The following is a 26,104-nucleotide window of genomic DNA, read 5'->3' on the forward strand; positions in this document are numbered from 1 at the left end:
TGGACGAGACGTCATGTTGCCCTTTTTCAAGGGTCGGACTCAGCGGGTGACGTCCACTGGAGATACTTGCTATAACCTAATATATGCTCCGTAAATACCGAATCCTTACTCGCAGGCACGAGGGAGAGGGCGCCACCGCGGGGGAGAACCCTGAAGGAATTGATGGAGGGAGGCGGGGGAAACGACTGGAGGAAGCCAGTGCTACTATATGGGAACCCACTCCGCTAGCCGAGGTTTGCCGAATCTGTCTCTCCCCATACGCCTTTTTGCATCTCTAGTATCTACACGTCTTGAAAAGAAGACGACAACTGCCTGAAACGGACCACTGGGAGCATGAAATGGTGGTGATCAACGTCGGTCCGGACCCGCCTACATCATGTATCCTATACCAGACCGACGATGCCAGCACCCTCGTCGTCGACATCCCACGATCCATTGAGGAGAGTCAGGTGCCCCCAGGACATGTACATTCGCCGGCCAGACGCCTGGTGTCCGTCCAGCCGCCGTCGGTGCCGTACGATACGCCGGAGCCCCGTACGCCCTCTGCACTCCAGTTCAACAAGTTGCCTGCTACCCAGGTAGCGGAATTGATGACGGCCGCAGCAGTCCAGAGCGCCCTGGCGGATCTGGGCTCGTCATATTCCGGGCCTCTCTGTCTCCCGCGCGTCGTCGGCAGCCGTGACTATCCGTCTCTACCCGCCGCTACTGACGGAGGTGGTGAACAACCACAGCCCTTCATGCCAGAGGGGGCAGTCGCTCTGCATGGTCCGCTAGAGCAGCTCAACCAACAGGTCCGCGATGAGGCACCCCGGTTCGATCTCGTGGTCCTCGACCCACCATGGCCCAACCGGTCTGCACGCCGCCGGAGAGGCACCGGCACAGACACGGGCGGGCCCGGCTACTCGACAGTGCGAGACCTCTCAGCCATGCGTCGCTTGCTGCTCGACCACGTGCCTGTGCCCTCGCACCTGAGGGGCAACGGCCTCGTCGCCGTCTGGATCACCAACAAGGCCAGCGTCCTCGACTTTGTCACAGCTCCCTCAACGGGACTGCTCGCCTCGTGGGAGCTCGAGCTTGTCACCGAGTGGACGTGGCTCAAAGTGACGACTAGAGGCGAGCCCGTGTATCCCGTCGACTCGGCCTGGCGGAAGCCGTGGGAGAAGCTGTTGATTGCTAAGCGTAGGGGTGCCCCTACGCCCGCGGGGCTCGGCCCTAGGACCATTGTTGCCGTCCCTGATGTGCATTCCCGAAAGCCCAACCTGCGGCACCTGTTTTCCCACGTCCTGCAACAGCGTGACCTTGTCGGCCTGGACGTCTTTGCCCGTAACCTGACGGCTGGGTGGTGGTGCTGGGGCGACGATGTTTTGCAGTTCCAGCAGGCCCATCATTGGAAAGTTGACGTGTAAATTGCGTCTCAACTGAAACAGAGAGCTGAAAAAGACAGCAAATATGAGACGATCCAGGACCATAACTGTGGCCATGCTGGGTGTGAATTGACTTGACAACTTGTTGTCAATGGGTAGAATACATGTATAAAATTCGTCTTTATAGAATTGGTAGTGATACAAGAACCGGACCCCCTTATCCCCCCCGGACATCAATCTTATGACGTCTTATCCTTGGTCTCGGGGGCTGCGGGCTCAGCTGCCGCTTCGACAGTGGCCTCCTCCTTAAGGCCGGCCTCGCCTTTGGCTTTGGTGACGATGCTCTTCCACTTGGGGTCTAGCTCGACATTGTTAGACCACGCGATCTCTCCCGAAAGCATCTTCTTGGCCAACTCGCGCAGCTCCTTCCTGTCTCTCGACTCGGGCTTGCTGCTTTCGAGCGGGATGTTGCCACGCTGGAAGTCCACGTTGGCCTGCTGGCGCTCCTCCATGAGCTCCTGGCGCATGTCCCACATCTCCTTGTTCCAAGGCCTCTTGTTGTCGGGCAGCTCGGGCCACTGGAAGGGCTTGGCCAGCTCGACCGTCATGATCTTCTTGGACTGGGGGCGGTACCAGGAGTTGGGCAGGCCAGCACGCTGCGCCAGCGGCAGCTCCTTGACGTACGACCGCACCTTGCGAACCTCGACGCCGTACAGGTTCCATAGGTAGTCTCGGAGGTCAAACTTGGTCCATCGTAGAGGCACCTGGAAGCAGGCTTCATTCGGCGGGAGGTGCTCTTTGCGGAGGAAGGTGATGACGTGGTCGGGTCTGCAGGTGAGAGAGAGCACGCGCGTGTCAGTCCATCAAGCCATATACCAAAGGGGGGGGGGGGGGRGGAAAAGCCACAAAGGGAAGCAAACAAAGAAGCCAAGAGTAAGATGAGACACCTACAGGAAGACTTGTTTCCGTCCGAGCTTGAAGCCTGGTAGTTGTCGCGCGGCCGCCTTTGCTACTTCGGCCATTGTTGCAAGTTTTGGGATCCTGTGACGGTTGTCTTGTCGTTGCGAAACGGAAGATTTGGATTCGAGATGGCGAAGATCCAAAAGGACAAAAGTGCGGGCTGATTGGTCGAGGCGGAAGACTAGAAATTCCTCGCGCCGAAAAAGGGACTGGAGGGTCCAGGGCGCGTTGGCTGCTCTTTCCCGCCAATCCCCCATAGCATGAATGGCGCTAGTCTACAATGGTCCACAGTTTGCCCTTGTCCCTTGTGCCTTGTGCCTTGAATGAAGATCAAAAAGAGGCTGGGCAGTAAGGTGGTGAGGTGAGGGTAAGCTCTTTGTTCTATTGTCCCCCCCACTCACCATCGTAGCGGTTCGATGGAATCGTACCGGCCTTTCTTGCCTGTACGTTTCTTGCGTTGTGTCACCGGGAGAAGTTCAAGAGGGGGGGGGGGTTCATCACACCTCTTCTATATTACAGCGCACCCCCACCGCCCTATATTCTTCTTGCCTCTCACTACACTACCCACCCATCGGCGTCACTTCTCTCACACTAAGGTCCCTTGTCCCGCGCGGACAAAGGATCAAGGATAAGGAGACAGAGAGAGCGGAAGATGGCTTTTGCAGCACAGCGCCTCTTGGCGTGGGCTGGCACCATCCGGAACCTCTTTATAAAAGATGGTGAACCATCCCGGTCAAGCAGTCCTCTACACGACCATACACCCCACTCGGACCGGACGCCTCAAAATCAGACACCTCATTATATTCTTTCGTGGTACTCTGGCGACGACGCACTGACGAATGACGTCATGGAACGCCAGAACGATGGATATGACAAGGACTGGGATATAGATTCAGCTCTCACTCTGAGGGAGAGAATGGAGAAGGCCAAGGAGCTGTACCCGGGATCCAAGGACTGGGCCCATGATGAGGCGCGACTGTTTGAGATTCTCTATCTCAGGCAGGATCTTCCCATGCTCCCCTCGCACTGGAACATTGACTTCCGCGGCTTCCCCATCCCGGAGAACATATTTGCCACGTCTGATGAATTCGCACCTATCGTCTATGCGCACTCGACAGGTGGCTCGAGGGAGTTTTCCGGTGAGTTTTGACTATTACCAGGCCGGGATTTATTCTTTTTGCTGTACGTATTAGCTGACATCGTCATTGTTTTAACACAGCTACCGCTGCTATAACTCGTCTCATAGATCTCACCATGGCCGTGAGGACCGTCATGGAGGCTCCGTCACCCCACAAGTCCAGGGATAAGAAAGCTGTCCGCCGCAGCGCCGCACATCTCATCCACGACTCGCTAGATAGGTTCTGCGAATGGGCGGCTCGCGATGGCGGCTACGACAAGCTCAGCGTTGTCCCCAACCTTGCCGTCGAGGTTATTGAAGCCCCGGAGAAACAGCACGACCTCGTGCAGTCCATGACGGAGCGCATGCATGATCTCGTCAGGCTGCAGCAAGAATTCTACCGTGTTGACCGTGACCCGGATTTCTGGTCTACGTTCGAGCCGCACCTCACTGGTAGCAGCAGCAAGCGACCCGGGATTCGGCGGTCGAGTTTGAAGAGGAAGAGGGAGAGTAGCAAGAAGCCCGCTAGCATCAAGCGACAGCGTCTGGACTTTGAAGACGACACCACGCCGCCCAGCACCCCCGATCTGCTCTGGGACGACAACGACCAAGCGGTCGCCTCGGCCGGGTCTACGCCAGGACCGCGTCCGCAGTCACAGGCCTCGGGAAGTGCCAAACGCCAAAGAATTGGCACCTCCACCCCCAGCCCGGGCGTCGACAGGTCGGCTGATTTCCGCCTCCCCGACCCAGAGACGCCCAAAATCATAAAGTCGGAACAACCTGACGATGAGGCAGACGGTAAAAACAGCACCAAAACAACCATCAAGACGGAGTCGCCACCAACGCAGCCAAGGTCAGGCACCGCAACAACCTCCGCCACGGCCATCAACCCGCCACGCACACCGTCCTCCGAACCTGAGTACAGCCGCAGACCACCCGTCGTGTACGGCCTGTTCATCATCGGCACTTCCGTCTTCCTCTTGACTGCTGATTCCTCCAAGGGAGAAGACGGCTACATCAGCTTCCACGTCGATATCAACTTTTCCGACAACCACCAGAGTGTCTGGAACGCCCTGACGGTGGCCATTGCCGTGTGCTCGGCTCGCGACGAGCTCAGGTCGCGCCTGGACGACTTTGACCCAGCGTCTATCGAGTATGACAGTGATCCAGACGCATGAGAGATGAAAAAAAAAATGAATGAAATGATACCACCCCCCTGTTTTCTTTTTCTTTTCTCTTCTTGCTTGTTAGCCACTTTCCAGCTTTTTGATTTACTACTTGCTTAATGAAATGAAGCAGATGAAGACCAGGATAAGGACTTGTTGTATATACCTTTTGCACAGCAGCTAGAATTGTTTACACGCGGCGCACGGTATGAGGCGAGGGATACAAAGGTGACAGTTAGCCGGCCCCAACATTTGTACATGCATTATTCTATATTGCTTTTTTTCCCCTTCTCGCTGTTTCTCGAGAAAGAAGTAATATGATGAGATATCCTTTTTTTTGTGTCTTCTCTTTTTTTTGTTCTTCTCTTTATAACCGCCTTCCCCCCCAACGCCCGGCAAGAAAATGCTAACCTTCGTATACTCTTGGAACAAGGTGTCCCATATCTATAATAGTGTACAATCAACAGCATCCCCCCTTACACATACACACATCTTCAAATAAGCCCCCCTCCCCCCTTTCCCCCCCCCTAATCTCCTGTTCTAGAACGCACGTCCCTTTCGTGAGGGGATTTGAAAGAAAAAAAAAGGCGAAAGATATACAGACACCCCCAAGAATTGCACAGACGGATGTTTTCTCTTGTGAGAAAAGAAAAAAATACCCCCAAAAAATGAACCATGTGAGAAGGGAGAGAGAGAAAAGGAGATCATTGCATCTCTGGGCGATCATCTTCCTCGAGAGGGAACCACACACCCATCTGATGCAAGAGACGCTGGTAGAGGAAGAGCATGCACCCGCTCTGAATAAAAGTCCAGACACCACGGGGACCCACGCCACGGAACCAACCGCCCAAACCTTCGACGCGGTAGATTGCCGCCAGACCCTCTGAAACGGACGACGTCTGCAGAGAGGCGGCGCCGGGGGCGGGACGGTGCGTATTGGGCGACGAGGTGGATATGTGACGGCGCTGCGATGATGTGTCGGCGGCGGCGGAGGCGGCGGCATGTGGTGACGACGACGACGACGACGACGACGACGACGACGAGGCGGAAGCGGAAGCGGAAGCGGAAGAGTCGGAAGTGACGTTGACCTGGGTCTGGAGACGCGTCTTGACCACGTCGAGCGGACAGGTGATGACACCGGCCAGACCACCGGCTATGCCGCCGGTGAGGAGCTCGAGGGGCACGCCGATGTCGCGACTTTGCTTGTGGCGCCGCGCCCAGGCTTGCAGCTGCTCCCAAAACATGAACTGGAGGGCGGAGAATGGCAGGTCGCGGAACAGCGTGGCCTTGTAGCCGTGGAACAGGGCGGCGGTGCCCTCGGTGCGGACGATTGTGCGCGCGGCGTCGATGGTACCCCGGTAGTTGTATCCCGAGTGGAAGTGCGGGTTATTGTAGCGGCCCTGGAGCTGTAGGCGCGTCTTGAGGACTTCGGATGGCACGTAGACGATGGAGGCAGCAAGATCGCCAAGGAAGCCTGTGAGTTTTATATATACAAAAGTCAGTCTTCTTCTTCCTCTCCATCTATCCCTGCCCTCTATCCATTTGCAGAGATGAGGAAACTAGGGATGGGGGAGATATGACGGAGGCGAGAGGACAAGTTGACGCACCCGCTGATAGATATGCAAGGTGCTGCTGAAGCCCAACGTCTAACAGGTACCGCTTGCTCAACTCGTATGTACCGAAGAACATGACTGTGCCGGGAAAGGAACCCGCCAGGGCGGGGATCCATCCCCCGTACAGACCACGTCTTACCCCCTCCTGTCGCCATATCGTGTAGTACGACTGTCCCAGGGAGGTGTACCGGCTCGGAACGTGAGGGTCGCCCTGCTGCCGCGTCTTGACAGTGTCGAGGGAGTGCATGAGCAAATCACCCGTCGAGCCGCCTATACCACCCGCAATCATTGCCTAGCAACAACACTTCTTGTCAGCCAATTCAGTCCATCGGTCCGATCTAAGAAACTTGGTGTCCCCCCCCCCCCTCCCCCCCCCTTTTTGCGTAGACGTACGTGGTGATAAGGAGGTCTACCCTCGGATTCGACATCCTCGGCGGAACTCATGGTATGTGCGCCGCCGCGCGCGCAAGGTCTGCAGTGTCTTTGGAGCTCGAGATGTTGTCCGTGTGGGAGCGCTCCCGCATCTCGAGGTTATAGAAGAAAGCCCAGATATTTCGTCTTCTCCCAAGAGCAGCTCGGCCACCTGGAGGGGGGGGGGGGAGGTCGTATGTGGTTAGGTGGTTGATTTCAGATCATCCGCGTGTCGGTAAGGGATGTGAAATTGAGAAGAGAGAAAGAGGGACAAGAAAGTAATGAGGGTCGTATGCAGCTTGCCCAGGGTAATGGGACTGCTTTCTTTTCTGTGTGTTGTGTGGTGGTGTTGCTGTTTCTTTTGAGCCCCAGAGTGTCGTCTGTCAGGGAATTCGAGGATGCGGTGCACTGTAGTGGTTGTGGCGGTCCTCCCCGAGAGAGGGAGAAATTACCGAGCTCCGAACATTTTTTTTTTCTTCTCCCTCTCGCTCCTTCTCTGCTGCCTACCAATGCTTAACTAATTGTCACGCACCCAGACGTCATGGCCAAGGTGATATAGCAGCAGCAGCAGCAGTGGTTGCCATTATAGAATGATAATTATTATACAATTCCTAAGAAGAAAAAAAGGAAAGACAGATTTTTACAGATGCATGAAGATATACATTTTCCCTTTTCGCCTCTTTTTTTGTTTCCTCTCAACCGGAGAATTGCCATGTTGAAGGGCTGGCCGTCCCACCCCATCCATCCCTTCTTCACCTTGGCGGCCTGATAGCTCGCTCTCGCCAGTCGATCGCACCGAACTTTCTAAACGGAAAGACCATGTGTGTAATCTTGCCCGTAATCAGTCTCTTGGAGACCGGACCGTACGTGTTGCTATCCAGGCTCGACCCGAGCGGTCCGTCCCCCTCAACCCAAACATGACCCTCGGGCACCTGTATCGTGGCCGTGGGGAACGGCGCCCTCGTCTGGACAAGCTCGCCTTCCATGGCGATGATTCTCTTGACGGACACCACTTCCGGATGCACGGGGCTCCTTTGTGTGATCAGGGAGAGTTAGAGAGAGAGTTAGAGAGAGGGAGATGGAGAGAGAGAGAAAAGAGTCGTACTGCCGGCCATGATAGCAGGGGGTTGCTCTCCGAAAAGATGTGGGAATGACGGCTCTTCTTTTATATATATATAGATATAATAAAGAATGAAAATAACAATCCTTACCTTAGTGCCACGACCATGCCCCTTTCCAGATCATCCTGGGCTTTCCACTTCCAGTTGAGCGCCACGTCTCGCGTCAGGGTTGAGTCCTTCTCCGCGTTGAAGAGAGGATACATTGACGGACCGTTGACCGTCGTCAGCTCCGCGACGTGCAAGTTGAACCATGCAATCACCGGTACCCACGTCGCCAACCCGGCCAGGTTCCAGGCTACGGCCCGGGCAATCGATGCTCGACTGGCGGCGGCCATCTTCGCCGGTGATGTGTGAGTTGGCGGAGAGGATTTTCTGCTTTGCTTTGTTTTGCTTTGCTTCCACCAAGTATGAGTATGAATGATGCCGCGAATGAAGCCTTCAGATCATGCGCCAGTGCTCGGTTCCTATAATAGTATGAAAATAATGTGTGTGTGTGTGTGTGAGAGAGAGAGAGATAGAGAGAGAGAGTTGTACCCACTTTTATACATGTATTACAGACCATCATCGCACCACCACGGCAACCACCAAAGAGTCTTCCCATCATTGATGGTTATACAGCAAATATATCTTCATAGTATTCGTTCATTTTCTTCCTCCTCCTCCTCCTCCTCCTCTTCTTTCTGTATCGTTATTCTGCTACTGTTCTGAAACATTCTACACCCCGACATATTCAATTGAAAAGCAAGATAGTAGCAGCACATGATAAACGCATGACAAAAGAAAAAAAAATGATAACCACTTCGCCTCATCATGTCATGAATCAAGTTATGCATATCAGCTACTACTACTACCACAAACTAAACTCCCGGTTACCAGATCTCTTCCTTTATAATGATGCCCCATGAATCCTTTGTTTTCATCCTTTTTATTACGCCCCTGTCCAATGCTTGCCATCCCCAGACATAACGTAGGGAAACAAGCCCGATTCCCCTTCCTTCTTTCCTTGGGTCCGACCATCCAAATGACCAGGTTCCGGTTCCGCACACATTCTAGTCTTCTTCTCTCATCCCTCTTTTCTCGGCAACGTAAAAGAGGCTGGCATTTTATTTTGGAAGGTCTTTATTTTGTGTGTTTAGAGAAAAAAAAAAAGGACAGGAGTGGTTGCGAGTGTTATCGTTTTCAAGGAGCGTTGGGAATGTTGTCGTCGCTCTCGCTGACACTCTCGTCGCCACTGACCTCGGCATTCTCGCGCTCGCGCTTCTCCATGAGAGCCTGCAGCTCGGCATCGTCGCTCTCAGTAACGGCCTTGGGCTCCATCTTGACCGTCAGGCTGCCGCCAGCAGCTTCAATGTGCTTGCGAATGTCGACGATGGACTCCTCCAGGCGTGCGATACCCAGCGTCTTGTCCAGGCACGTGCTCGTCAGGACGTAGAGCGGCGGCGAAACGAGCTTGACCTTGACCTGCGTCTCGTCGTTGTTCTTCTCCTCGGCTGTGCGAAGGGCCGCCTTGACGGCGTCTATACCCTCGTAGCCGAAGCACGTAACCTCGATATCGGCACGAACCTTGGTGGGCTGGGGTGTCAGACGTTTGCTAATGTACAGCTTCAGCTCGTCGGCGACGGGCTGCGAAGGGAACTCGATCTCGTTCCAGATCTCGGGGTTGCTGGAGGCTTATGTCAGTCTCTTGTATCCCCATCTCTTGCCCTATCCTTCTTCGTATCCTTCTTCTCGCGGTGCCCGGAATTTACCTACGTGATGGAGAGTTTGAAAGCATCGATGGCGTGGCCGTACTTGCGGTTGAGCGGCCATCCTATCGTCTCGTAGAGCTGCTCGATGGGGATGTTGGTCTTCTCGGCGACGTGGCGCATGATGGAGTGCACCATCTTGCTCTTGTTGTAGCGCTCCTCGCACTTGATGATATCCTCGGGCGACACACGACGCTTCGACAGATCAATATATCCTGGAGTTTCCCAGTGTCAGCTTCTCTTCTCTTGCTAGTCACCCTCTCCTCGTCTCGTGGCGGGGAACCGTGCCCTTCTCCTTGTCCACACGAAGGACCACAACAACCTCATTCCGGCCGACACGGATGAGCTTCTGAATACTACGGATACGTCGGCGCGAAAGTTCCGACAGGAGAATCATGCCGTCAATGTTGTCGTATTCTAGGAGCTTGACGTAGGCACCCATCTCGGCAATCTGCATTCATTCATTCATTCATTCAACCCTTGTCAGCCTTATTGATTGTGTGCGTGCAAGGTCAAAAGACAGATGTCGCGACGAACCTGCTTGACATTGACCATGACAAAGCTATCCACCTCGGGATACTTCTCCTCGTAGAAGCGAGAGTTTGTTAACGACATGATAGCGGTGGTGTTGCTGTCGTCGTCAAGTGAGCGGAATCGGGAGAGTATTCGACGACGAGGGGCAGAGGAATGAGGTGGGGGTTAGAAACTTCGGTGGGTGGTTTCGAAAAGACCTTGTCGCGTGAGAGGTTCAGGAATGTATCCAGTCGGTATCGCGGCCGAATGTGAATATTCTGCTCGATCGAAGATAACCCGGTAAATGATATAAATGGCGGTCGCAGCCTAGTCCGTTTCTCGTAGGTCGGTCCCAAGTTGCTTCGAAAGATTGACTGGGGGAAAACCGGGTGAGGAGTCATAATTTTGACATTTTTTTTGGCTGGCCAGCGGGCGGCAGTGGGGAGTGGCGGGGTGTTGCCCAGGTGGCAGGCGGTAAGAAGTGGCAGAATCTCTTCATCCAATTCTTCTCTTGTTCTTTCGCCCAAGAAGCAGAGTCGAGCTGAATGCCGATTGCTGCTGGCCGCTTATCTCCACGTGACTTACAGGTAAACATGCAGAATCATGGCTTGCTTTCGCATCGCGACAACAAACCCCGGGCCCCACGTCCGACTTTAACGCTGGAAGAATCTCGAGGAGGTAGGCATCAAAAGACCATGGCGCCCAGTAAGTGCTATTTCTGCCCTCACCGTGTATTGGAGCACGGCAGAAGACTCCGGGACACCTTGCTGACGTATTCAATTCCCCGCCACAGCTACGCAATATGAGCTCTCACCGCCGCCTGGTGACGCCGTCTCAGCTCTGGCCTTCGCCCCGAGTGCGCCCACCAAGCTCCTAGTCTCGTCGTGGGACAAGAAGCTGTACAGTTACGATGTCTCGAACCCCGAGTCCAGCCTTGTGCGCACATACGATCACAGAGCCCCTATCCTGGATGTGTGTTTCGGCGACCACGATGGTGAAGCATTCACCGCTGGCATGGACTGGGTTGTCAACCGGTACCGTCTTTCCCCTCCCGTCTCCGACTATCCTGAACGGAGGGAATGTGCTGACATACCTTGACCAAGGATCGATCTCGAGACTGGTGAGATGACAGCTCTTAGCAAGCACGCTGCGCCGGTACGCTGTGTCACCTACAGCCGATCCCACGGTAAGTCGTGTGTGCCTGTAGGCAAACTACTCAGGTTACCGTGCTGATGTGGCGTCTGGTGGTGTAGGAATCCTAGTGTCGGCCTCGTGGGACTGCAGTCTCAACCTCCACAACCTACGCGACCCGTCGAACACGCCGATCCGAGTCGCGCTGCCCGGCAAACCCCACGCGCTGGCCTCCAGCCCGACAAAGGTGGTGGTGGCCATGACGGGCCGTGTTATCAACATCTACGACATGGACACAATCCGAAACCTATTCTCCAAGGGCGGCACCGACCTGAAGCCGTGGCAGCAGCGCGAGTCGTCGCTGCGCTACCTCACCCGCGCTGTCGCCTGTATGCCGACCGATGCGGGGTACGCCACCAGCAGCATCGAGGGCCGCGTCGCAGTCGAGTGGTTTGAAGACACTGCCGAGTCTCAGGCCCGCAAGTACGCCTTCAAGTGCCACCGTCAGGCGGCCCCGGACGGCGACGGCGACATTGTCTACCCCGTCAACGCGCTCGTCTTCCATCCCGTCCACGGCACTTTTGCCTCGGGCGGCGGCGACGGCACCGTCGCCCTGTGGGATGCAGAGGCCAAGAGGAGGTTAAAGCAGTACCAGAAGTTCCCCAACAGCGTCGCCGCTCTCGCCTTCTCCGGTGACGGCAAGTACCTCGCCGTTGGGGTCTGTCCCGGCTTCGAGACCGGCCAGGAGGACTACTCTGGTGCCGGGCAGACGGCTGTTCTGATCCGCGAACTTGGTGAGAACGAGGCAAAGGGAAAAGGTGCGAAATAAATCGTGTTTTTTGTTATGTAAATGAACAACACCCTAGTGCATGAATTCAAAAAGTGGCGTTTTGGCCGGGAAACAATTGAGGATCATTGCCTAATGTCAAAGAACCAAGAAAGGAACCGTCATACTTTTCTACCTCTTTATCTAGCGTAAAAGTAGAGCTAATGAGCGACATAAGGAGGAAGGGAATAAGAAGAAGGAAGGAGGAGGAGGAGGATGGAGATGAATTACCACATAATATAACTCCTACCTTTGATTTTTTAGAACTTGATTCTGAATCTGTGGGACTTTCTTATACTCACTAAATCCCCGTTTGAACAAGACTTCTTCACTTCCTTTGCGCAACCACAACATCCTTGTCGAGAACAATGTACAGAGTCGCATTCCATAACCTCCATTTCCAGCATAGCCCAACAATTACATATAGCCGAGTGCTCCTCTCACCTTGGAGGGACCATCGACGTTGCAGATACGGAGTCGGGGTGCCAGCTCGGAGGTCCCATGCCACTGGTGATTTGTTGAGTAAAATCGTGGCGAAGGTCTCTGATCACGGCGTTCAAGACATTCCTCTGACGGACAAACTCGGGGTCATCTTTCTGATACTTTTCCACAAGGGGCGGCGCCCAGTTACTCCAGACGTTCTGATGCGATTCAGGCACCACCATGCCAGCCGGGTGGTGCTTGAAGTAGAGCATGCAGCAGTAACAGGAGGGCTTGCTGCATCCTATGTAACGGTCGTTGTCGGCAAAGGCCAACCCGCTTTCGTAGAAGTGCTCCAGAACCTGGATCTCGGCGTGAACCTGCGGTCTGCAATCGGAGTATTGCTTCAGGAACCGCAGGAAGAAGGTGCGATTAGACTGATGGTCAAGTCGGAAGAGATGCTCCTTCACCTCGTCTTTCTTTGGGTCTCCCTTGCTGAACATCCTATTGAGGATGCTATCCAGCGTAGTATGGGCATCGCTGACGGGGGCCTGTACGTTAGGGCGCTTCGCAATCATGTGGACTTCGTACGTATCTAAGACGTGGGAAAATTCGTGCGAGTCTTGAATCAACTCTTCGATGCAGACAACGTGCTGAGCAAGGCGCCCGACGTAATGCTTCGCGTCGGCAAATGGGCTTCTCCAGCCAGGCTTGGATACGTGTTGCTGTCTTGCCCGTAGCCCCATCTCCTTGATGAGGGGAGAGTCCTTTGCTTCATGGGCGGACTTGCAGATCTGGATCTCATCCTTGTACGAGAAGGCACTGAGCCATCCGAGCAGCGCCCGATCTGATACTCAGGTGTAAGTGCAAAAGCATAAGTTGATTGCTCATATGAGCCATTGAAGAGAGGATATGCAGATAGGTATATGGTGTACCTTGTTCCGAATCTGCGAGGGTACCAGATATTTTTCCGATAGCTCGTTTCAGCAGCTTCCATTCCTTCTTGATCCGCGGCTTCGTGAGTTCCAGACACATAGCGTGGAACTCCTCCGTCTTCTTGTCCATATCCGTCGTAGGAGTCGTTGTCAGTCGGGCCAAGCACCGAAGTACTTGACGGAGGATGTCAACCGTCTTGTTCCTCGGCGCGTTCGACGCAACCCAGAACTTGTAGCATGCCTCGCTGTCCTCGAGGCCAACGGCTGTGCATGAGGCGCCCCCCTTGTCGAAGTCGCAGATGAAGGAAATGTTTCGGAGAAATCTTCGTCGACAGGCCTGCTCGTCGTTTCTGTCCGGTGGGTACTCCGTGTGGAGGCCGCGAGTTTGGGAGGCGACGCGGGAGAAGAATAGCACCTCGTAGAACCTCGCCAACAACCTCGCATAGGCATCCAGCCTAGGGGGGCCCTGCTTTTGCTGCCGCTGCGGTGCGACGAATTGCGCATATCTACGTGGACTATCTAGGATCTTGGCCGTGTCCATCTTGAGGAAGAGGCACTTGGAGAGAGCTATGTGGGAAACTGGCGTTGTTTAGATGAGTACAGAATGGTATGGCAGATCGGTAAATATAAGGGAATACAGCTCACCGGGTATTGCATATCGCCCCGGGGGAGAGGGGTCGACAGTTTCACGGACTAAATACATATATATATATATATACTTGTATCTGAAAATACTTGAGATGTCTTGGGCTGCTAAGCATCTCACAGACTCTGCCTGCCCAAACACCACCACCTTGTGGGAAGCTCCGCGGGGGATCTATGGGAAGACGACCAACACCATGTAACTGCTGCCCTATAGGATCACGAAAAGAGATTCCGAAGGAAGGAAGAGGGTGGGATACAATGAAGGGAAAGTATATCCAGCTGCATTGATGTATGTTTCTGACTGCGCTGAGGGCCTGTTAAAAACATTCACTTATATGCAGCCATGCACTTGTATGCAGCGCACCAAGTTTCGTCACTCAGTACCGCCAATGGAGTAACTACTTGTAGTAGGAGCCTGTAGCTTCCATCTCGGTGTGGACGATATCAGACAACCGGTCAGATACCAGGGACCAACCAAACGAGCACTGGTGATAACCCATTGACGATTTCTTTCAAGTGGTGAAGGTCTAATGTTGAAACTTCAATCTCGATAATTATACATGATGTAATAATACTGTGCATTCCCGTGAGGGGGACGAAATACACGCAATGAGAATGATGCTCCATTTCAATCATAGGTTACCCCCTCGATCTCTCGCTCGGTCGGTAAACCTGTTTTTCTTCCAATCGGCGTACGGAATCGTACTCGTGTGATGGGAGGACGACGACATTCCTACAGCTGCAAAACTCCTTGATTTTCCTTTGGGACTCGAGGGCAACATATGGATCACAGTTGATGCCGTCAATAGACTCACTATCCAACAACTCCAGACTGTACGCGGCATCCCCAACCAGGAAGTAGGTAACGTCATCATCGATGACGATCAAGGAGATGTGACCAGGCACATGGCCTGGTGTGTCGACAGCGAGTATCTTTTGGTCCTTGGTAACAGGGTAGCTGAAGGTCCATGGACCTATCGCAGGTCCTGTGGGCTGTAATATAGAGGGCGAGAAGTCTTCCGGCCACGCTGCCGGGTTTGCGCCTTCCAATGTCGCATATATTGGGCTCTGAAATGCGTCCCAGTGGCTTTGGCTGACGAAGATGTCGGTCATTCCGTGGACGTCGGGCAGACCACCAGCATGGTCGCCGTGTAGGTGAGACATGACAGCGGCTTTGATGTCGGTTTTGGGGTTGATGCCTTGTTCTCTGAGCTGAGAGCCAAGGCCCTGGCTCTCCTTGATGTCCACGGACACGCAATGGTGTCCAATCTGCCACCAGGGGTAGTATCCGGGGTGAACGCACCGCGGCGTTTCGCCCAGATCAAAGAGAAAGATTCCCTCTGAATGGGTCATTACAAAGGCAAAAATCGGGATGGGTTCTGTCCATCGCCTGTCAGAGAGAAACCGTAGACGGCGGACAAGAACATTTCCGGGAGGCTGGGTCATCTGGCTCGGACGGATCCTGATATTGCCCGTCTCGATGATGCGGATGCCGATCGGCATGACGACGGGTTCGTTCTCCGTCCGTTGGAGGAACTGATACTGTCGTGCCACGAGCGTGTTCCCAGGAAGATGAGGGGGTGGAAAGGTCTGAGATGAAAGAATATCTAGCGTTGTAGAAAAAAGCGAAGGTGGTGATGATGAAAGAAGTTGAAGCTTTCTGCTCATGCAGACAAAGACAAGATGGATCAACAGCTTCCACCGCGATACCTCCTTCTATTATTCGACATGAGAGACAAGGCGTTGGCTAGCAAGAACATCCCAGTCTCCGTACCTTCCATCCCGAGATTTTGAACTTTGGCCGGACATGTTCAACCTGATTGAGCCGGCAGGAAACAGACTGCCTCGAATCACCGTCTCGGCGACAGGGAGACAGATATCGAGGTTGGGTTTAAGCCGCGATGTGGACTCTGAAGGTGCATGCGATGAGGAAGGGGCCGCGGATAGGAACTGCATATGCGTCACAGTGGAGGCTTCACATATGTAGCAGACGTTGCATTGTGAATGAACGAAGCAGTCGTATCCGCTGACTGCACAAGTAGCTGTGCTCTCCTCGCGAAAGGACAATGCCCTCCGCGATTGACCCCAGAAATCTGCTGATAACGTAGAGACACAGTTGCATCCCATCACCGACTTGTGCTCTGGACTGTACGGCTCCCCTATCCTACATTCTTGCTAAGTATTTAACTGGGCTTGCTATGAAGATATGAAGACATCGTCTCTCACCTACGCTGGCGACAGAGTCAGGTCAAGTCGGTTCACAGTACAAGCTCTCTAGTACGTGCCTTATCATGCTTCTTGAATGTTTGTCCTCGTGAATAAGGGACAAAAGGGAATTATGATTCCTACTTGACTGCTGTCGTCCTGAATTCCTCCTGTGCCATGCACCGCCATGCCCAAATAGGGACAGTTCCTGCACCTTTTCCTATGTGCTCTTCTTTAGTTTGTCCAGAGCAAACCTGAATCCTAAATCAGCCTTGTTAGCACGCGACCGATCAAAACAGAGGCTCAATGTTTGACATACGCTACAAGTCCCACTCATATCTGTCCAAGGAATGGGCTGCGAGACGCTTCTACAGGAGGCGGGTATCTCTGTCGAGGATTACGTATATGGCCCGAGGGAGAACCGCTGGGTTGTGCCCCCCACCCACTCAGTGGCCTTGCAGTCTGACGAGGCGTGTCAGCCGAACCCTCTTCGGTATCCGACTCGATGTGTATGGCAGTGGTAGGATCGTTCCCAGCTTGTTTAGGGGTCTGTGGGCCAACGGTCCGGTCATGCCCGGTCTTTTTCGGAAGATCTTTTCCCCCAGACCGGATGGATCCCGGTGCAGATGAGGGCCCATCAACATGCAAGTCTCTGAGGTTACTAGCCAGCTCTCGCCGGGGAGAATTCCTCGGCCGGGAATGGTTGGCAGGAGTGCCAACCATACCAGGGTCGCTCGTGCTCATATCTGTCGACCTCGGCCTGCTTCTAGCCCCTGACGTATTTGTACTGGGCTTTCTGCCCGTCTTGACAGGCCGGCCAAGAAAATTGAGGTAATCGTTACTGCTGCTCTCAAGCGCAGGTTGATCAGGAGCGGGACTGATGTTTCTCAGGGATGGGTATCCGGGGGACTGATTGTTGGTATCGATGTTTCTTTTAGTTATTACTTCTTTCGTTTGGTATTTCCAGGCAGGCCACGTACCATGCTGATATCGTTGGAACGGCTAGGTGTAGGGCACCTCGGTGGCTGTTCAAAAGGTGGCTCTCGCTCGGCACGCACTGCCTGTGAATCCGGAGTGCAGCGGCGCGTCTCGGGGATCGCCTGGCGGTCGACTGGCAATGATACCACATCCCGTAACTTTGAAGATGATCGGGCCGACCCCGAGGTCTGGGAAGCAGGTGTATTGGGAGTAGGCGCCTTGGACGGGGAGCCCCTGGGAGTAGAAGACTCGCTGGGCTGGGAATCGTCTGACGTGGAGGACAAGTCACGGGTGTATTGTGAACTATCCTTCGAGCTCTCGTATATGTAGTCCAAGTCACTGGAGTCGTCCTTGCCGGCTGAGGCCGAAGTAGCGACTGTCCATGAGTATCCCGCACTGGCTTGGGCGGCCGTCTGGCTGTATGTATGGGCATCTGGGCTGACAGAGTCCAGCTGCACGGGGGTCAACCCTTGAGCCCCGAACATGGATGTAGGGCCGAATGGAAAGCCACGATGAACAGATGCACCCCTTGATATTGAATATGATAGACTTTGGGCTAGATGACGATTGAGATCCTTAGTAGCTGCTTCCGTAGCAGAGCTTAGCATCCTGTCAAAGAGCAGTGCCATCATCATAGGTGTGATGCGGGTCTCGCTGGCCTTATCAACGTTAGCCTCGGGACAAGCGCTAGAGAGAGCTTGCACCGTATTCATTATTCGGCGGTGACTTTCGATGACCAGTTGCTGCTCAAGTCTCGAGTCGTCCTCGGCCGCTTCGCTAGAGTCATGAAACACCCGCCTCCATTGGCCTATGTAAGAAGCGATGAGTGGCTTGAAAACCCTCATGGCCCACGTGTGAGTGTTTTCAAGTATGGCTTGAAATCTGATGACGTCTCCTCTGTTTTGCATGTCACCTTCCCAGATAGCCTTCATCACCTATATTTAGTTCAATGTCAGTCTGAGCCGTATGTACACAGCAGTAGCCTGCAGGTCTTGAATGTTCAACCTTGCGACGGTCAAGTCATAGGCGACTTACATAGCCGGTCTTCTCACTGGCCCATGCCAGGGGTGAATCTCTTGACTCACGGACACGCACTTTGAGGTCAGTCCCAAAGTATGTGATCCAAACCTTGACCTTTGATCCGACAGTTGTGACCACTGGAATCGGAGGAACCTGTGCATGGCGCGGCAGTTGAAGCTCGTATTTGGCCGTGATGCGATTCAGCCCAACGGCACATGCGCTGCCATTCGCTGCCTGAGAAGCCACCTGCTCCTCATCTTCGTTCTCCTTCTTATGCTCGACAATAAGCCAAGGGAAGCCCTTCAAGTTAGAATCCTCGGGGTTTTCTGGCATATCCCTGAACGGAGTAGGCCGGAGGCCTTTGCTTGCAAGTTGCCTCAGACAAGACCACGAAAAGGGCTCCCCGAGATTGTGATGTAGATGCCTGTTCCATTGTCTTGCCTTTGGCTCGGCTATCTTAGGAAGCATCACCTCCAAATGGTAAAGGGGCAGAAAGCAGGCGTAGTCAGGCTTGGGCAGTTTGTAGTAGTCGATCTCACGAGGCTCCGTCCTGAAAAAGGTCCACAACTCGTCCGCTTCTCTAAAACGAGATGAATGTCAGCTTCACTCACTACCCTGAGGGCCACTCGGAGAAGAGTTCAAAGTTGTCAATATACTTCGACATACGCTTTGAAGCCGTCGTAAAAATAATTACATCGTGAAACCCTGATGACTGTTGTTAGCTTCCTCTGAGTTACGTGCATTAAGCCCAGCTGGCTACTCACCTTCGACAGTCGTCTTTCGCGACGGATGTTCCACGCTCAAGTGGGTGGAAGAAGTGTGTCTCGAAAAAGTTCTGCCATCTTCTTTCTTTGTAGCTAGAGCCAGAAAGATAGGCAGCATTGTTAGCTGCATCGCAAACTGCTTCATGTGCTCTTTTCTCTTCCAGGCTGGCCGCCAAATCTTCCTCTTCGGGATCCAGCCAAGAGAAATCGAGCATGGCGCTGTGCAGAGTCCTGACATGCGGCGGAGATGCATGCTCTGAAGGATGGGACATGTCATGAATGGTTTCGTCGAAGAAGATACCCTTGGCCATGACCATGTCCCGATTGTAAGACCGCAGGTTCCAATCCATGGCCAACCTCGAGACGACAAAACAATGTCGACGCAGGCCTAGTTCAGTTTTTCGCGGAGGGGGCAGAGATGGATGATACGTGGTCAGATCGATACGGCTAGGAGGAGGCGCACATCATCACATAAGAGGTATCTGGACATGCGCTTTCCCCTCGCGTCTCTGACTTGAGGTCTCATGATGAAGGGGTCTTGAACTGTTGGCTCGGTCTCTGCAGATCCCCCTGCACTGGTAAAACCAACCGCATACCACTAGCATACAATCCCAGCCCCATATCTTTCGCCAACCTATAATATGGTGCTTTGAGACCATCCTAGCCCACACGAACCCTATGCTATTAATACGACGTGACGAAGGCAGGTGGATGCGCATGCCCGTGAGAACCCGGCCGACCAGCGTAACCATTCGTTGATCCTACGCTGAGATGCCCCAGCTTCATCGAGTGATATCATAGGTTGAGGAATCCTACAGATTGATTGCTTCCAGCCCTTTGCTCCGCCCCTCAACCTGACATCTCCCTGGAAGTTGTTACAAATCTGCCTTGCATGGTTCTTTGAGAACCAAACATCTTGTAGGCCGTGGGTCCAAGAACGAGGCATGTTGGCGGCTACAGCCACGTTATCCGCCTGAGATGGACCTACGTATGCAGTAATATGCACCATGGTTCGGGGATCTCGTGATTTCGGTCTCTCCTTACTGTTCTTCGCTTTTTCTGTAGTCTTTCTCTCGTTCTTATCGCCTGATCGTTTCTGCAGTCCAATCCCCAAGAACCTGAAGTTGGGCCTGTGTACGTGACATATGCATGCGCAGTTAGAACCGTCAGAGACCTGCATGTAATATTCATAGACAGCGATTCCCTTGCCCAGACTTAGCCTCCGTGTAAGTCAACATGTTCTGTGTAATACATGCGGTTTGTTTGGGGTGCGTGGAATGACCTCTACTGCATGGGCCCTGCGAGTGGCAAGTCTCATCAAAACCAGCGTCTTCCCTTGTATTTGGGCCATCATAGCTTCAACGTGTAAATGGTTGGTGAAGTTGAACTTGATTGATTTCATGAAAGCTTCATATCCCGTCATGTAATACAAGTATAGCGTAGAATCAAGAGCACAGTGGTGTCAGCTTGAGATTTAGCCCATGCTCCGGCTTGATGGTGATGATGCCCCTCGGTGCCGTCTTGGACTCGTCCATTGCCAGCTCCCAGGAAAAGGACCTGATCATGGCAGCCAGCAGACAGCGCATCTCGGCCTTGGCAAATCCTTGTCCGATACAGCTGCGCGGCCCGTGCGAGAAGGTCATGAAGTGGTAATTGCTGCTCATGCCTCCTGTCTGGTTTGGCTTCCCATTCGACTCCATCCAGCGCTCCGGGCGGAATTCTGTCGGGCTGGGCCCCCAAAATTCCGGAGATCGGTTGATCTGCCAGATGGAGATGGCCATCATAGTCCCCTTTGGTACGAATTGGTCGCCGAGCCTCGTATCGCAGATAGCCTCGCGGGCGGTCAACGGGACGGTGGGATAGAGCCGCAGTGTCTCGTGTATAACGCCATTCAGGTAGGGTAGTTGCTCCAGGAGGATGGCGAGATCACCCTGCGAACACTGGCCAGGATGTTCGGGGAGGTTTTCTGTCATCTCTTCGCGTAGCTTCGTCTGTAGGTCGGGGTGCTTGGCCAAAAGGTAGCAGGCCCAGGTCAAAGATGATGCGGTAGTTTCGTGCCTGCTAGTGCGTTAGGCCGGCCCATTGATCGGGGGAGGGTACTTCGGGTTCGGAAGAGCTCACCCGGCAGCGAGGAATGTCAAAAGCTGGTCTTTCAAGACTGCATCGGTAAAGTTACTCGACTTGATGAGCAGTGACAGAATGTCGTAGTGTTCGCCTCTTTCCTCCCCACTCTCCTTCTCCGTAGAGAGTTCCCGTCTCTTGTCCTGAACTAGCTGCGCACAGATGCTGTCCAGGGTGCCTGTGAGCTGTTCAAAGATCCTGTGCATCCTCCACGGCAGCAACCGCAAGAACGTGGGCCCGAAGACGAAGAAGAGGACGGCGTAGAGGATCTTCTCCCTTGTCGGCTCGAGAATGGCCTCATACGTCTTCTGCAGCGGATCGCTCGACTTCTCGGCGGCGTTGATGTTGCGTCCTAGGCATGCAACGCCCATGATGTCCAGCGTAATCTTGCTCGCCCAAGATGACAACTCGACGACCGAAGGGTCAGCATTATCAGTGTTGCGGTCTCCACCAGCGATCTCTTTCCTCAGAACCGTGGTCAACAACTCGGCCTTGTCCCACATCATGGGGTACAAGTTCCTAACATGGCGGAAGTTGAAGGCCGGTATCGAGTGCTTGCGAAGAAACTTGTGCTGTTCTCCTTCTGCAACGACGAGGCCCTCTCCCAGAACCCGACGCAGGAAAACGCGCGTCTTTCTGGGCTTGGTGAAGTCATAGCACCTATGAACAAGTATTTCCGGCAGAAGGGCGGGATCGGCGATCATAAGTTGGTCCCGAAAAGTATTCAGCGAGATCAGCGGCTGCCCAGGATACTTTCTGACCACGTCCGCAAAGAGGTCGCCTCCAGCGCCTTCCTTGACAGTCAACGAACGGCGACCAACGCTGACGACTTCCTATTATATGAGGAGATGGTGTCAACTTGGACATGGGAGAATTGGTGACAGAGCAGACCCGGAGCATGGCACGTACCCGTGGACCGGGGATATGGCGCAGTGGGCTCAGAAGGACAGGGTATATGACGGCCCAGAAGAACACACCCATGGCGTAGTTGGCCAAAAAGATGACTGCTGCCGAAGACAGATTATTCTGCGAGCCATAGTAGCTGGGTAGCAGCTTGATGGCAAGGGTTGACTGCAGAGTAGCAGCAAGCGTAAGGCCAGCCGGACTGAATACCCGGGATAAAGTCGCCATGATTAGCAGGGAAGATGAGGGTAGGTTGGTGGCTATCGGTAACGTGAATGTTGTGTGACTGACGATGTCACACACGACGGGTGGTGGAAGATCTTCAACAAGACTCACAGACCGTTTCAACGGCACGGCACCCTGCTAATCTTAAATATATTTTTGTCTCATCCTCCCCAGGTTACCGGTGCCTGGCCCTTTGGAACTCCGGGACTGTAGACCAGTAATACTCCCTCCACTGATGTTCAGGATGACGTATAGATTTGGGGTGCCCGCATGTCCTACGGAGTCGGGAGGACAACGCGACTGTGGTAAAAAGGGGCCGAGCGGCGTTGCTCGCATTCGGATAATAATACATGCTAATATGACAATTGCATTGCACACTTACAATCCTTGTCACATGCGAGTGTTGAGCCTACGAGTATTCTCTATTTGGTGAGATGTTAGACAGTCTACAGACCGTGCCGTGTTAGAGCAGACCCGGCGGGCGAAATGGGATCAATCAGAGACGATCTGTAGAGAATTGCGCCGGCATCCTTGGTAGAGGTAGCTCCGGGCTACGGACGATCCCCCTCATAATATCAGTACTGATATAGGCAAGCGGGCTCATTACATGGGTGCCTGTCATCCCCTCCCCATAACCGCGGTAGACTAACCACACTCGACACGTAATGATATATGATCTTCTCCTACGAATCTACTGGGGATAGTCGTGATTACTTCGAGCTATGATTCCCTGGACACACTTGGACATTAGAGGTGAGTGAACCCCGCAAAGCATCGTGCCGCTTTAGGTGGTAGAATCGGAATGGGGGAAGGGTTTGATGGACAGTGAGACTGAATCCCAGACCTCGGAAACTTCCAGATAAGTGGCCCTGGTTGGCCGTCTCTTGAAACTGGGCTTTTATCGATGCCATATTACATTGGCTGCTAGAGTCTAGTTCCTACCCACCCACATGCTAGCGATCCGAAAACAAAGGCCTGCATGGATCCCCCCCATGTTTAAAAAGGTCTAGCTTGCGAACCCACTGCTCGGAGGCATGAAGACGTTAGAAGGGCTTGGGTCATCTGAGTGCCTTCGAAGACGGAACTGATGCTTATCGCGCCCTGCCGCCCGAGTTGTGTGCTTTAGTTGAAGGATGGCTTCTTGCATGCTTGGTTCAGTTGTTATACCCTTTACATTCAAGAGTCGCATACATGACAGTACTTTGGAAAAATCGAGAAGACAACCGTCATATTTGGAATCTACCTGTTTCAACGAATTACTATGACAGATGCAGATTGCATGGATTCAGCATGACCCCAGGGTGGCATGCGACGTCTATCGCCTTACACTATATCAGTATCGAATCTGCTTTTCGAAACCTGGGAAATTCAAGGGTAAATCGAGCAGATATCTGTCTGTAGCGTAGCACTCTATGGCGGACGGAAGTGTGATTTGGCCGTTGATGAATTTACACGGATGTTGGACCCTGCCTGCGAACAGATATTGGGCCGACCTCTTCACATATTCCACCATATTCTCACCATATTCATCATCTAGATGTTTGGGATGAATTCTGAAACCCGGTGACGATAGATTCTGTTTTAATTGCATCAATTCTCCAATACTGATGGAACCGTTCGATTCCCAAAGACCGGTGGATCCGACTGTTGATTCTCAAGAGCTCGGCCATCCGAAGAACTAAATAAGTCGTCATCTCTCCCTCGTTTTCGTGAATAGATAGAAGACACTGATAGAACCCAAGACTACAGCACCGTTTCCCATCTCATCCTCCTAATCGTTAAACCACTTACGATACACATTGCTCAATATACTAATATACAAGATGCCCCGACCCGCTGTCGCCGACTTTGTCGACTCCTTCTTTACTCGTGCTCTTTTTCAGCCAGACGACGCCCAAGCAGCGTCTGCGCTGGACACTGACCTCGCCCCGGATGCGACTATTGTCGTAGGTCATCCCCCCATTCCGCCATGCACATTCTCGCATGCACTGCAAACTGACTTGACAAAAACCACACGAAGATCAATGGCAACTCTCTGGCAGCCTCCGAATTTGTCGGTCTCATAACGACACAGTTTCGTGGCAGCTCTGTCGCCTCGGTTGGCGAGATCAAGGACCTCAACATCATCACTACCAACCAAGAAGGATCTACTGGGGTCGTCGGTCAGTGGACTCCTTACGTGACCAGGGGCAAGGAGGATGGTAAGGAAACCAGGCAGAGTGCAACTACGATCGTCCGGGTCGAAGAGAGGGGAGGGAAGCAAGTTGTCACGGCACTCTGGGAAGCTCAAAGTGCAGATGAGGCCTGATCTCCTGTATCCTTGAAGTAAACGTGCAGACACGAATAGGCGCTGTTGCTGCAATCTAGAGACGAAGTAGTGTATATGCCAGCGTCAACACGTCCTTGATGCCTGTTCTGAACCACCCTTTCTCTAAAGCACTATAGAGGATTCGGACCAGTCACTCTTGGTGTACCTTCACGTGCCGAGTAGCCACCCCATGACTGTTGACATGATTGATTAGCCGCACGCTCCATACGAGACGAGGAATATGCTTCTCTCCACTGACCTCGTCGTAAAGGCGGGAGTCAACACCCAAGTGCTGGAAAGTCAACCAGTTAATAGCTGCCGACAACCCACCACCACAAGCTAAACCCGTCCACGCATTAGCCCTGCAGCTCGTCAGAATGGGAACCCCGGATGCAGCTTACTGTTGACAACGCTCGCTTTACGAGAAACAACTTGGTCCAATGTGTCCCGGCCAAGTTTCTCGCCGACATACTCGCTCAGGTCTTCAGGGCTTCGTAGATATGTAAAGCCCGCTGGATCCTGGAGTAGGGACGAAGGAAAATCCAGAGGGAGGGACGTGGGTATGTGTCCACCTTCATATGACGGCAGCGGCCTTGCATCGATGAGCAGGGTATCCCGAGCAGATGGCGTCGGTCGCCGCGCAAGTTCTGCGACCTCGTCGAATCCTACGCCGCCAGTCAATCGGCAGTCCTAGGTTGAAGAGTGAAGGGCATCGTCAAGGTATCTTACCCACAACAGCCCCGGGGTGTACGGTTGGTACGGGATAGGTTGTCTCCTGTTGATCGATGCGTGAATATGGATCGATGATAGGTATCAGTATCTGGCCTTGCCCTTACCTGGAACTCTGCCGGCGGGCCTGTCTCGAGCTTCACACCCTCTTTCTTCGCACGCGGCAGACCGCCGTTGATCACGGAGACGTTCTCATGCCCGTAAACCTGTATAGCTCTGGCCATTAGCACAAGTGTCAACGGCCGAGCTCCTCGTCGAGCTGATGCACGAACCTTGAATGTCCATGCCGTGCGTGGGGCAGCAAAGATCCCTTCGCCATCGTAAACAATGACATGCGAATCCTTTGTGATGCCGTGCTTGCCAGCAAACGCTGCGAACCGCTCCGGCGAGGGGAGCATCAGGGCGTATCCGTCCGGGTGAGGCTCGGACACGGCATCCAGGTCCCAGAACCGCGCATTGGGAAGACGGGGTCCGGCAAGAAACTCTCTGTACGCGTTGCGCGTAGGCGGAGGCTCGTAGAGCCACGAGGCATCGAGGATGACAGCTTCGGGAGCTGTTATGAGCGGGCTGGTCGGATCGATAATGAGCGGTACGGACATTGTTGCAGGCTTCCGATCAACCAGGATCAGTGTTGCCTGTCGTGTAAGAGTGTGGTCGATCCTTGGTTCAAGGCATACACTGAGATTGCGACTGTTTTGAATCGAGGCCCGGTCCAGCCCTCTCCCCCCCATAAATAAACATCAAGCCCGGTGTTCACCATTTCTGACTGTGTTGTCGCCATCTCGGCCATCCGGACGCATCTACACGCATTGCTGATTGCGTGCTTGGCTGGAGTCGGCCATCCGAGGGTGGACAATACATTGTACTCTTGCACACCCCATGCG

The 26,104-nt window shown here is 53.5% G+C and overlaps 13 protein-coding genes across 13 annotated transcripts; 4 read left to right on the forward strand and 9 right to left on the reverse strand.

The window, feature by feature from the left end:
* Positions 1-338: 338 nt before the first annotated feature.
* On the forward strand, positions 339-1,406 carry GMORB2_0274 (MT-A70; the record flags this gene model as incomplete). The annotated part of the gene is made up of 1 exon (XM_035462260.1): positions 339-1,406. The coding sequence occupies one exon, from the start codon at positions 339-341 to the stop codon at positions 1,404-1,406; it is 1,068 nt and encodes a 355-aa protein (XP_035325190.1).
* An 8-nt stretch (positions 1,407-1,414) lies between these two features.
* GMORB2_0275 (large subunit ribosomal protein L23) lies at positions 1,415-2,386 on the reverse strand (the record flags this gene model as incomplete). Its single annotated transcript, XM_035462261.1, has 3 exons — positions 1,415-1,418; positions 1,611-2,192; positions 2,316-2,386. The coding sequence occupies 3 exons, from the start codon at positions 2,384-2,386 to the stop codon at positions 1,415-1,417; spliced, it is 657 nt and encodes a 218-aa protein (XP_035325191.1).
* Positions 2,387-3,171: 785 nt separating this feature from the next.
* On the forward strand, positions 3,172-4,619 carry GMORB2_0276 (uncharacterized protein; the record flags this gene model as incomplete). The annotated part of the gene is made up of 2 exons (XM_035462262.1): positions 3,172-3,463; positions 3,544-4,619. 2 exons carry the CDS (start codon positions 3,172-3,174, stop codon positions 4,617-4,619), a joined length of 1,368 nt encoding a protein of 455 aa, XP_035325192.1.
* Positions 4,620-5,311: 692 nt separating this feature from the next.
* Positions 5,312-6,664, reverse strand: GMORB2_0277 (Mitochondrial carrier protein; the record flags this gene model as incomplete). Its single annotated transcript, XM_035462263.1, has 3 exons — positions 5,312-6,081; positions 6,215-6,512; positions 6,614-6,664. The coding sequence occupies 3 exons, from the start codon at positions 6,662-6,664 to the stop codon at positions 5,312-5,314; spliced, it is 1,119 nt and encodes a 372-aa protein (XP_035325193.1).
* A 719-nt stretch (positions 6,665-7,383) lies between these two features.
* On the reverse strand, positions 7,384-8,087 carry GMORB2_0278 (mitochondrial inner membrane protease subunit 2; the record flags this gene model as incomplete). Its single annotated transcript, XM_035462264.1, has 2 exons — positions 7,384-7,663; positions 7,843-8,087. The coding sequence occupies 2 exons, from the start codon at positions 8,085-8,087 to the stop codon at positions 7,384-7,386; spliced, it is 525 nt and encodes a 174-aa protein (XP_035325194.1).
* An 844-nt stretch (positions 8,088-8,931) lies between these two features.
* Positions 8,932-10,112, reverse strand: GMORB2_0279 (translation initiation factor 2 subunit 1; the record flags this gene model as incomplete). Its single annotated transcript, XM_035462265.1, has 4 exons — positions 8,932-9,415; positions 9,505-9,692; positions 9,781-9,948; positions 10,035-10,112. 4 exons carry the CDS (start codon positions 10,110-10,112, stop codon positions 8,932-8,934), a joined length of 918 nt encoding a protein of 305 aa, XP_035325195.1.
* Positions 10,113-10,705: 593 nt separating this feature from the next.
* GMORB2_0280 (cell cycle arrest protein BUB3) lies at positions 10,706-11,970 on the forward strand (the record flags this gene model as incomplete). The annotated part of the gene is made up of 4 exons (XM_035462266.1): positions 10,706-10,715; positions 10,804-11,044; positions 11,114-11,196; positions 11,264-11,970. 4 exons carry the CDS (start codon positions 10,706-10,708, stop codon positions 11,968-11,970), a joined length of 1,041 nt encoding a protein of 346 aa, XP_035325196.1.
* Positions 11,971-12,407: 437 nt separating this feature from the next.
* On the reverse strand, positions 12,408-13,863 carry GMORB2_0281 (uncharacterized protein; the record flags this gene model as incomplete). The annotated part of the gene is made up of 2 exons (XM_035462267.1): positions 12,408-13,234; positions 13,323-13,863. The coding sequence occupies 2 exons, from the start codon at positions 13,861-13,863 to the stop codon at positions 12,408-12,410; spliced, it is 1,368 nt and encodes a 455-aa protein (XP_035325197.1).
* A 743-nt stretch (positions 13,864-14,606) lies between these two features.
* On the reverse strand, positions 14,607-15,470 carry GMORB2_0282 (Glyoxylase or a related metal-dependent hydrolase, beta-lactamase superfamily II; the record flags this gene model as incomplete). The annotated part of the gene is made up of 1 exon (XM_035462268.1): positions 14,607-15,470. One exon carries the CDS (start codon positions 15,468-15,470, stop codon positions 14,607-14,609), a length of 864 nt encoding a protein of 287 aa, XP_035325198.1.
* Positions 15,471-17,113: 1,643 nt separating this feature from the next.
* Positions 17,114-19,284, reverse strand: GMORB2_0283 (uncharacterized protein; the record flags this gene model as incomplete). The annotated part of the gene is made up of 3 exons (XM_035462269.1): positions 17,114-18,085; positions 18,186-18,750; positions 18,935-19,284. 3 exons carry the CDS (start codon positions 19,282-19,284, stop codon positions 17,114-17,116), a joined length of 1,887 nt encoding a protein of 628 aa, XP_035325199.1.
* Positions 19,285-20,379: 1,095 nt separating this feature from the next.
* On the reverse strand, positions 20,380-22,186 carry GMORB2_0284 (Cytochrome P450; the record flags this gene model as incomplete). Its single annotated transcript, XM_035462270.1, has 3 exons — positions 20,380-20,995; positions 21,056-21,888; positions 21,965-22,186. The coding sequence occupies 3 exons, from the start codon at positions 22,184-22,186 to the stop codon at positions 20,380-20,382; spliced, it is 1,671 nt and encodes a 556-aa protein (XP_035325200.1).
* Positions 22,187-24,006: 1,820 nt separating this feature from the next.
* Positions 24,007-24,491, forward strand: GMORB2_0285 (uncharacterized protein; the record flags this gene model as incomplete). The annotated part of the gene is made up of 2 exons (XM_035462271.1): positions 24,007-24,129; positions 24,204-24,491. The coding sequence occupies 2 exons, from the start codon at positions 24,007-24,009 to the stop codon at positions 24,489-24,491; spliced, it is 411 nt and encodes a 136-aa protein (XP_035325201.1).
* A 372-nt stretch (positions 24,492-24,863) lies between these two features.
* GMORB2_0286 (thiosulfate/3-mercaptopyruvate sulfurtransferase) lies at positions 24,864-25,819 on the reverse strand (the record flags this gene model as incomplete). Its single annotated transcript, XM_035462272.1, has 3 exons — positions 24,864-25,181; positions 25,328-25,426; positions 25,493-25,819. 3 exons carry the CDS (start codon positions 25,817-25,819, stop codon positions 24,864-24,866), a joined length of 744 nt encoding a protein of 247 aa, XP_035325202.1.
* Between the last annotated feature and the right edge of the window lie 285 nt (positions 25,820-26,104).

The sequence above is a fragment of the Geosmithia morbida genome (genome assembly GCF_012550715.1).
Source record: "Geosmithia morbida isolate 1262 chromosome Unknown scaffold_0, whole genome shotgun sequence".
NCBI lineage: Eukaryota > Fungi > Ascomycota > Sordariomycetes > Hypocreales > Bionectriaceae > Geosmithia > Geosmithia morbida.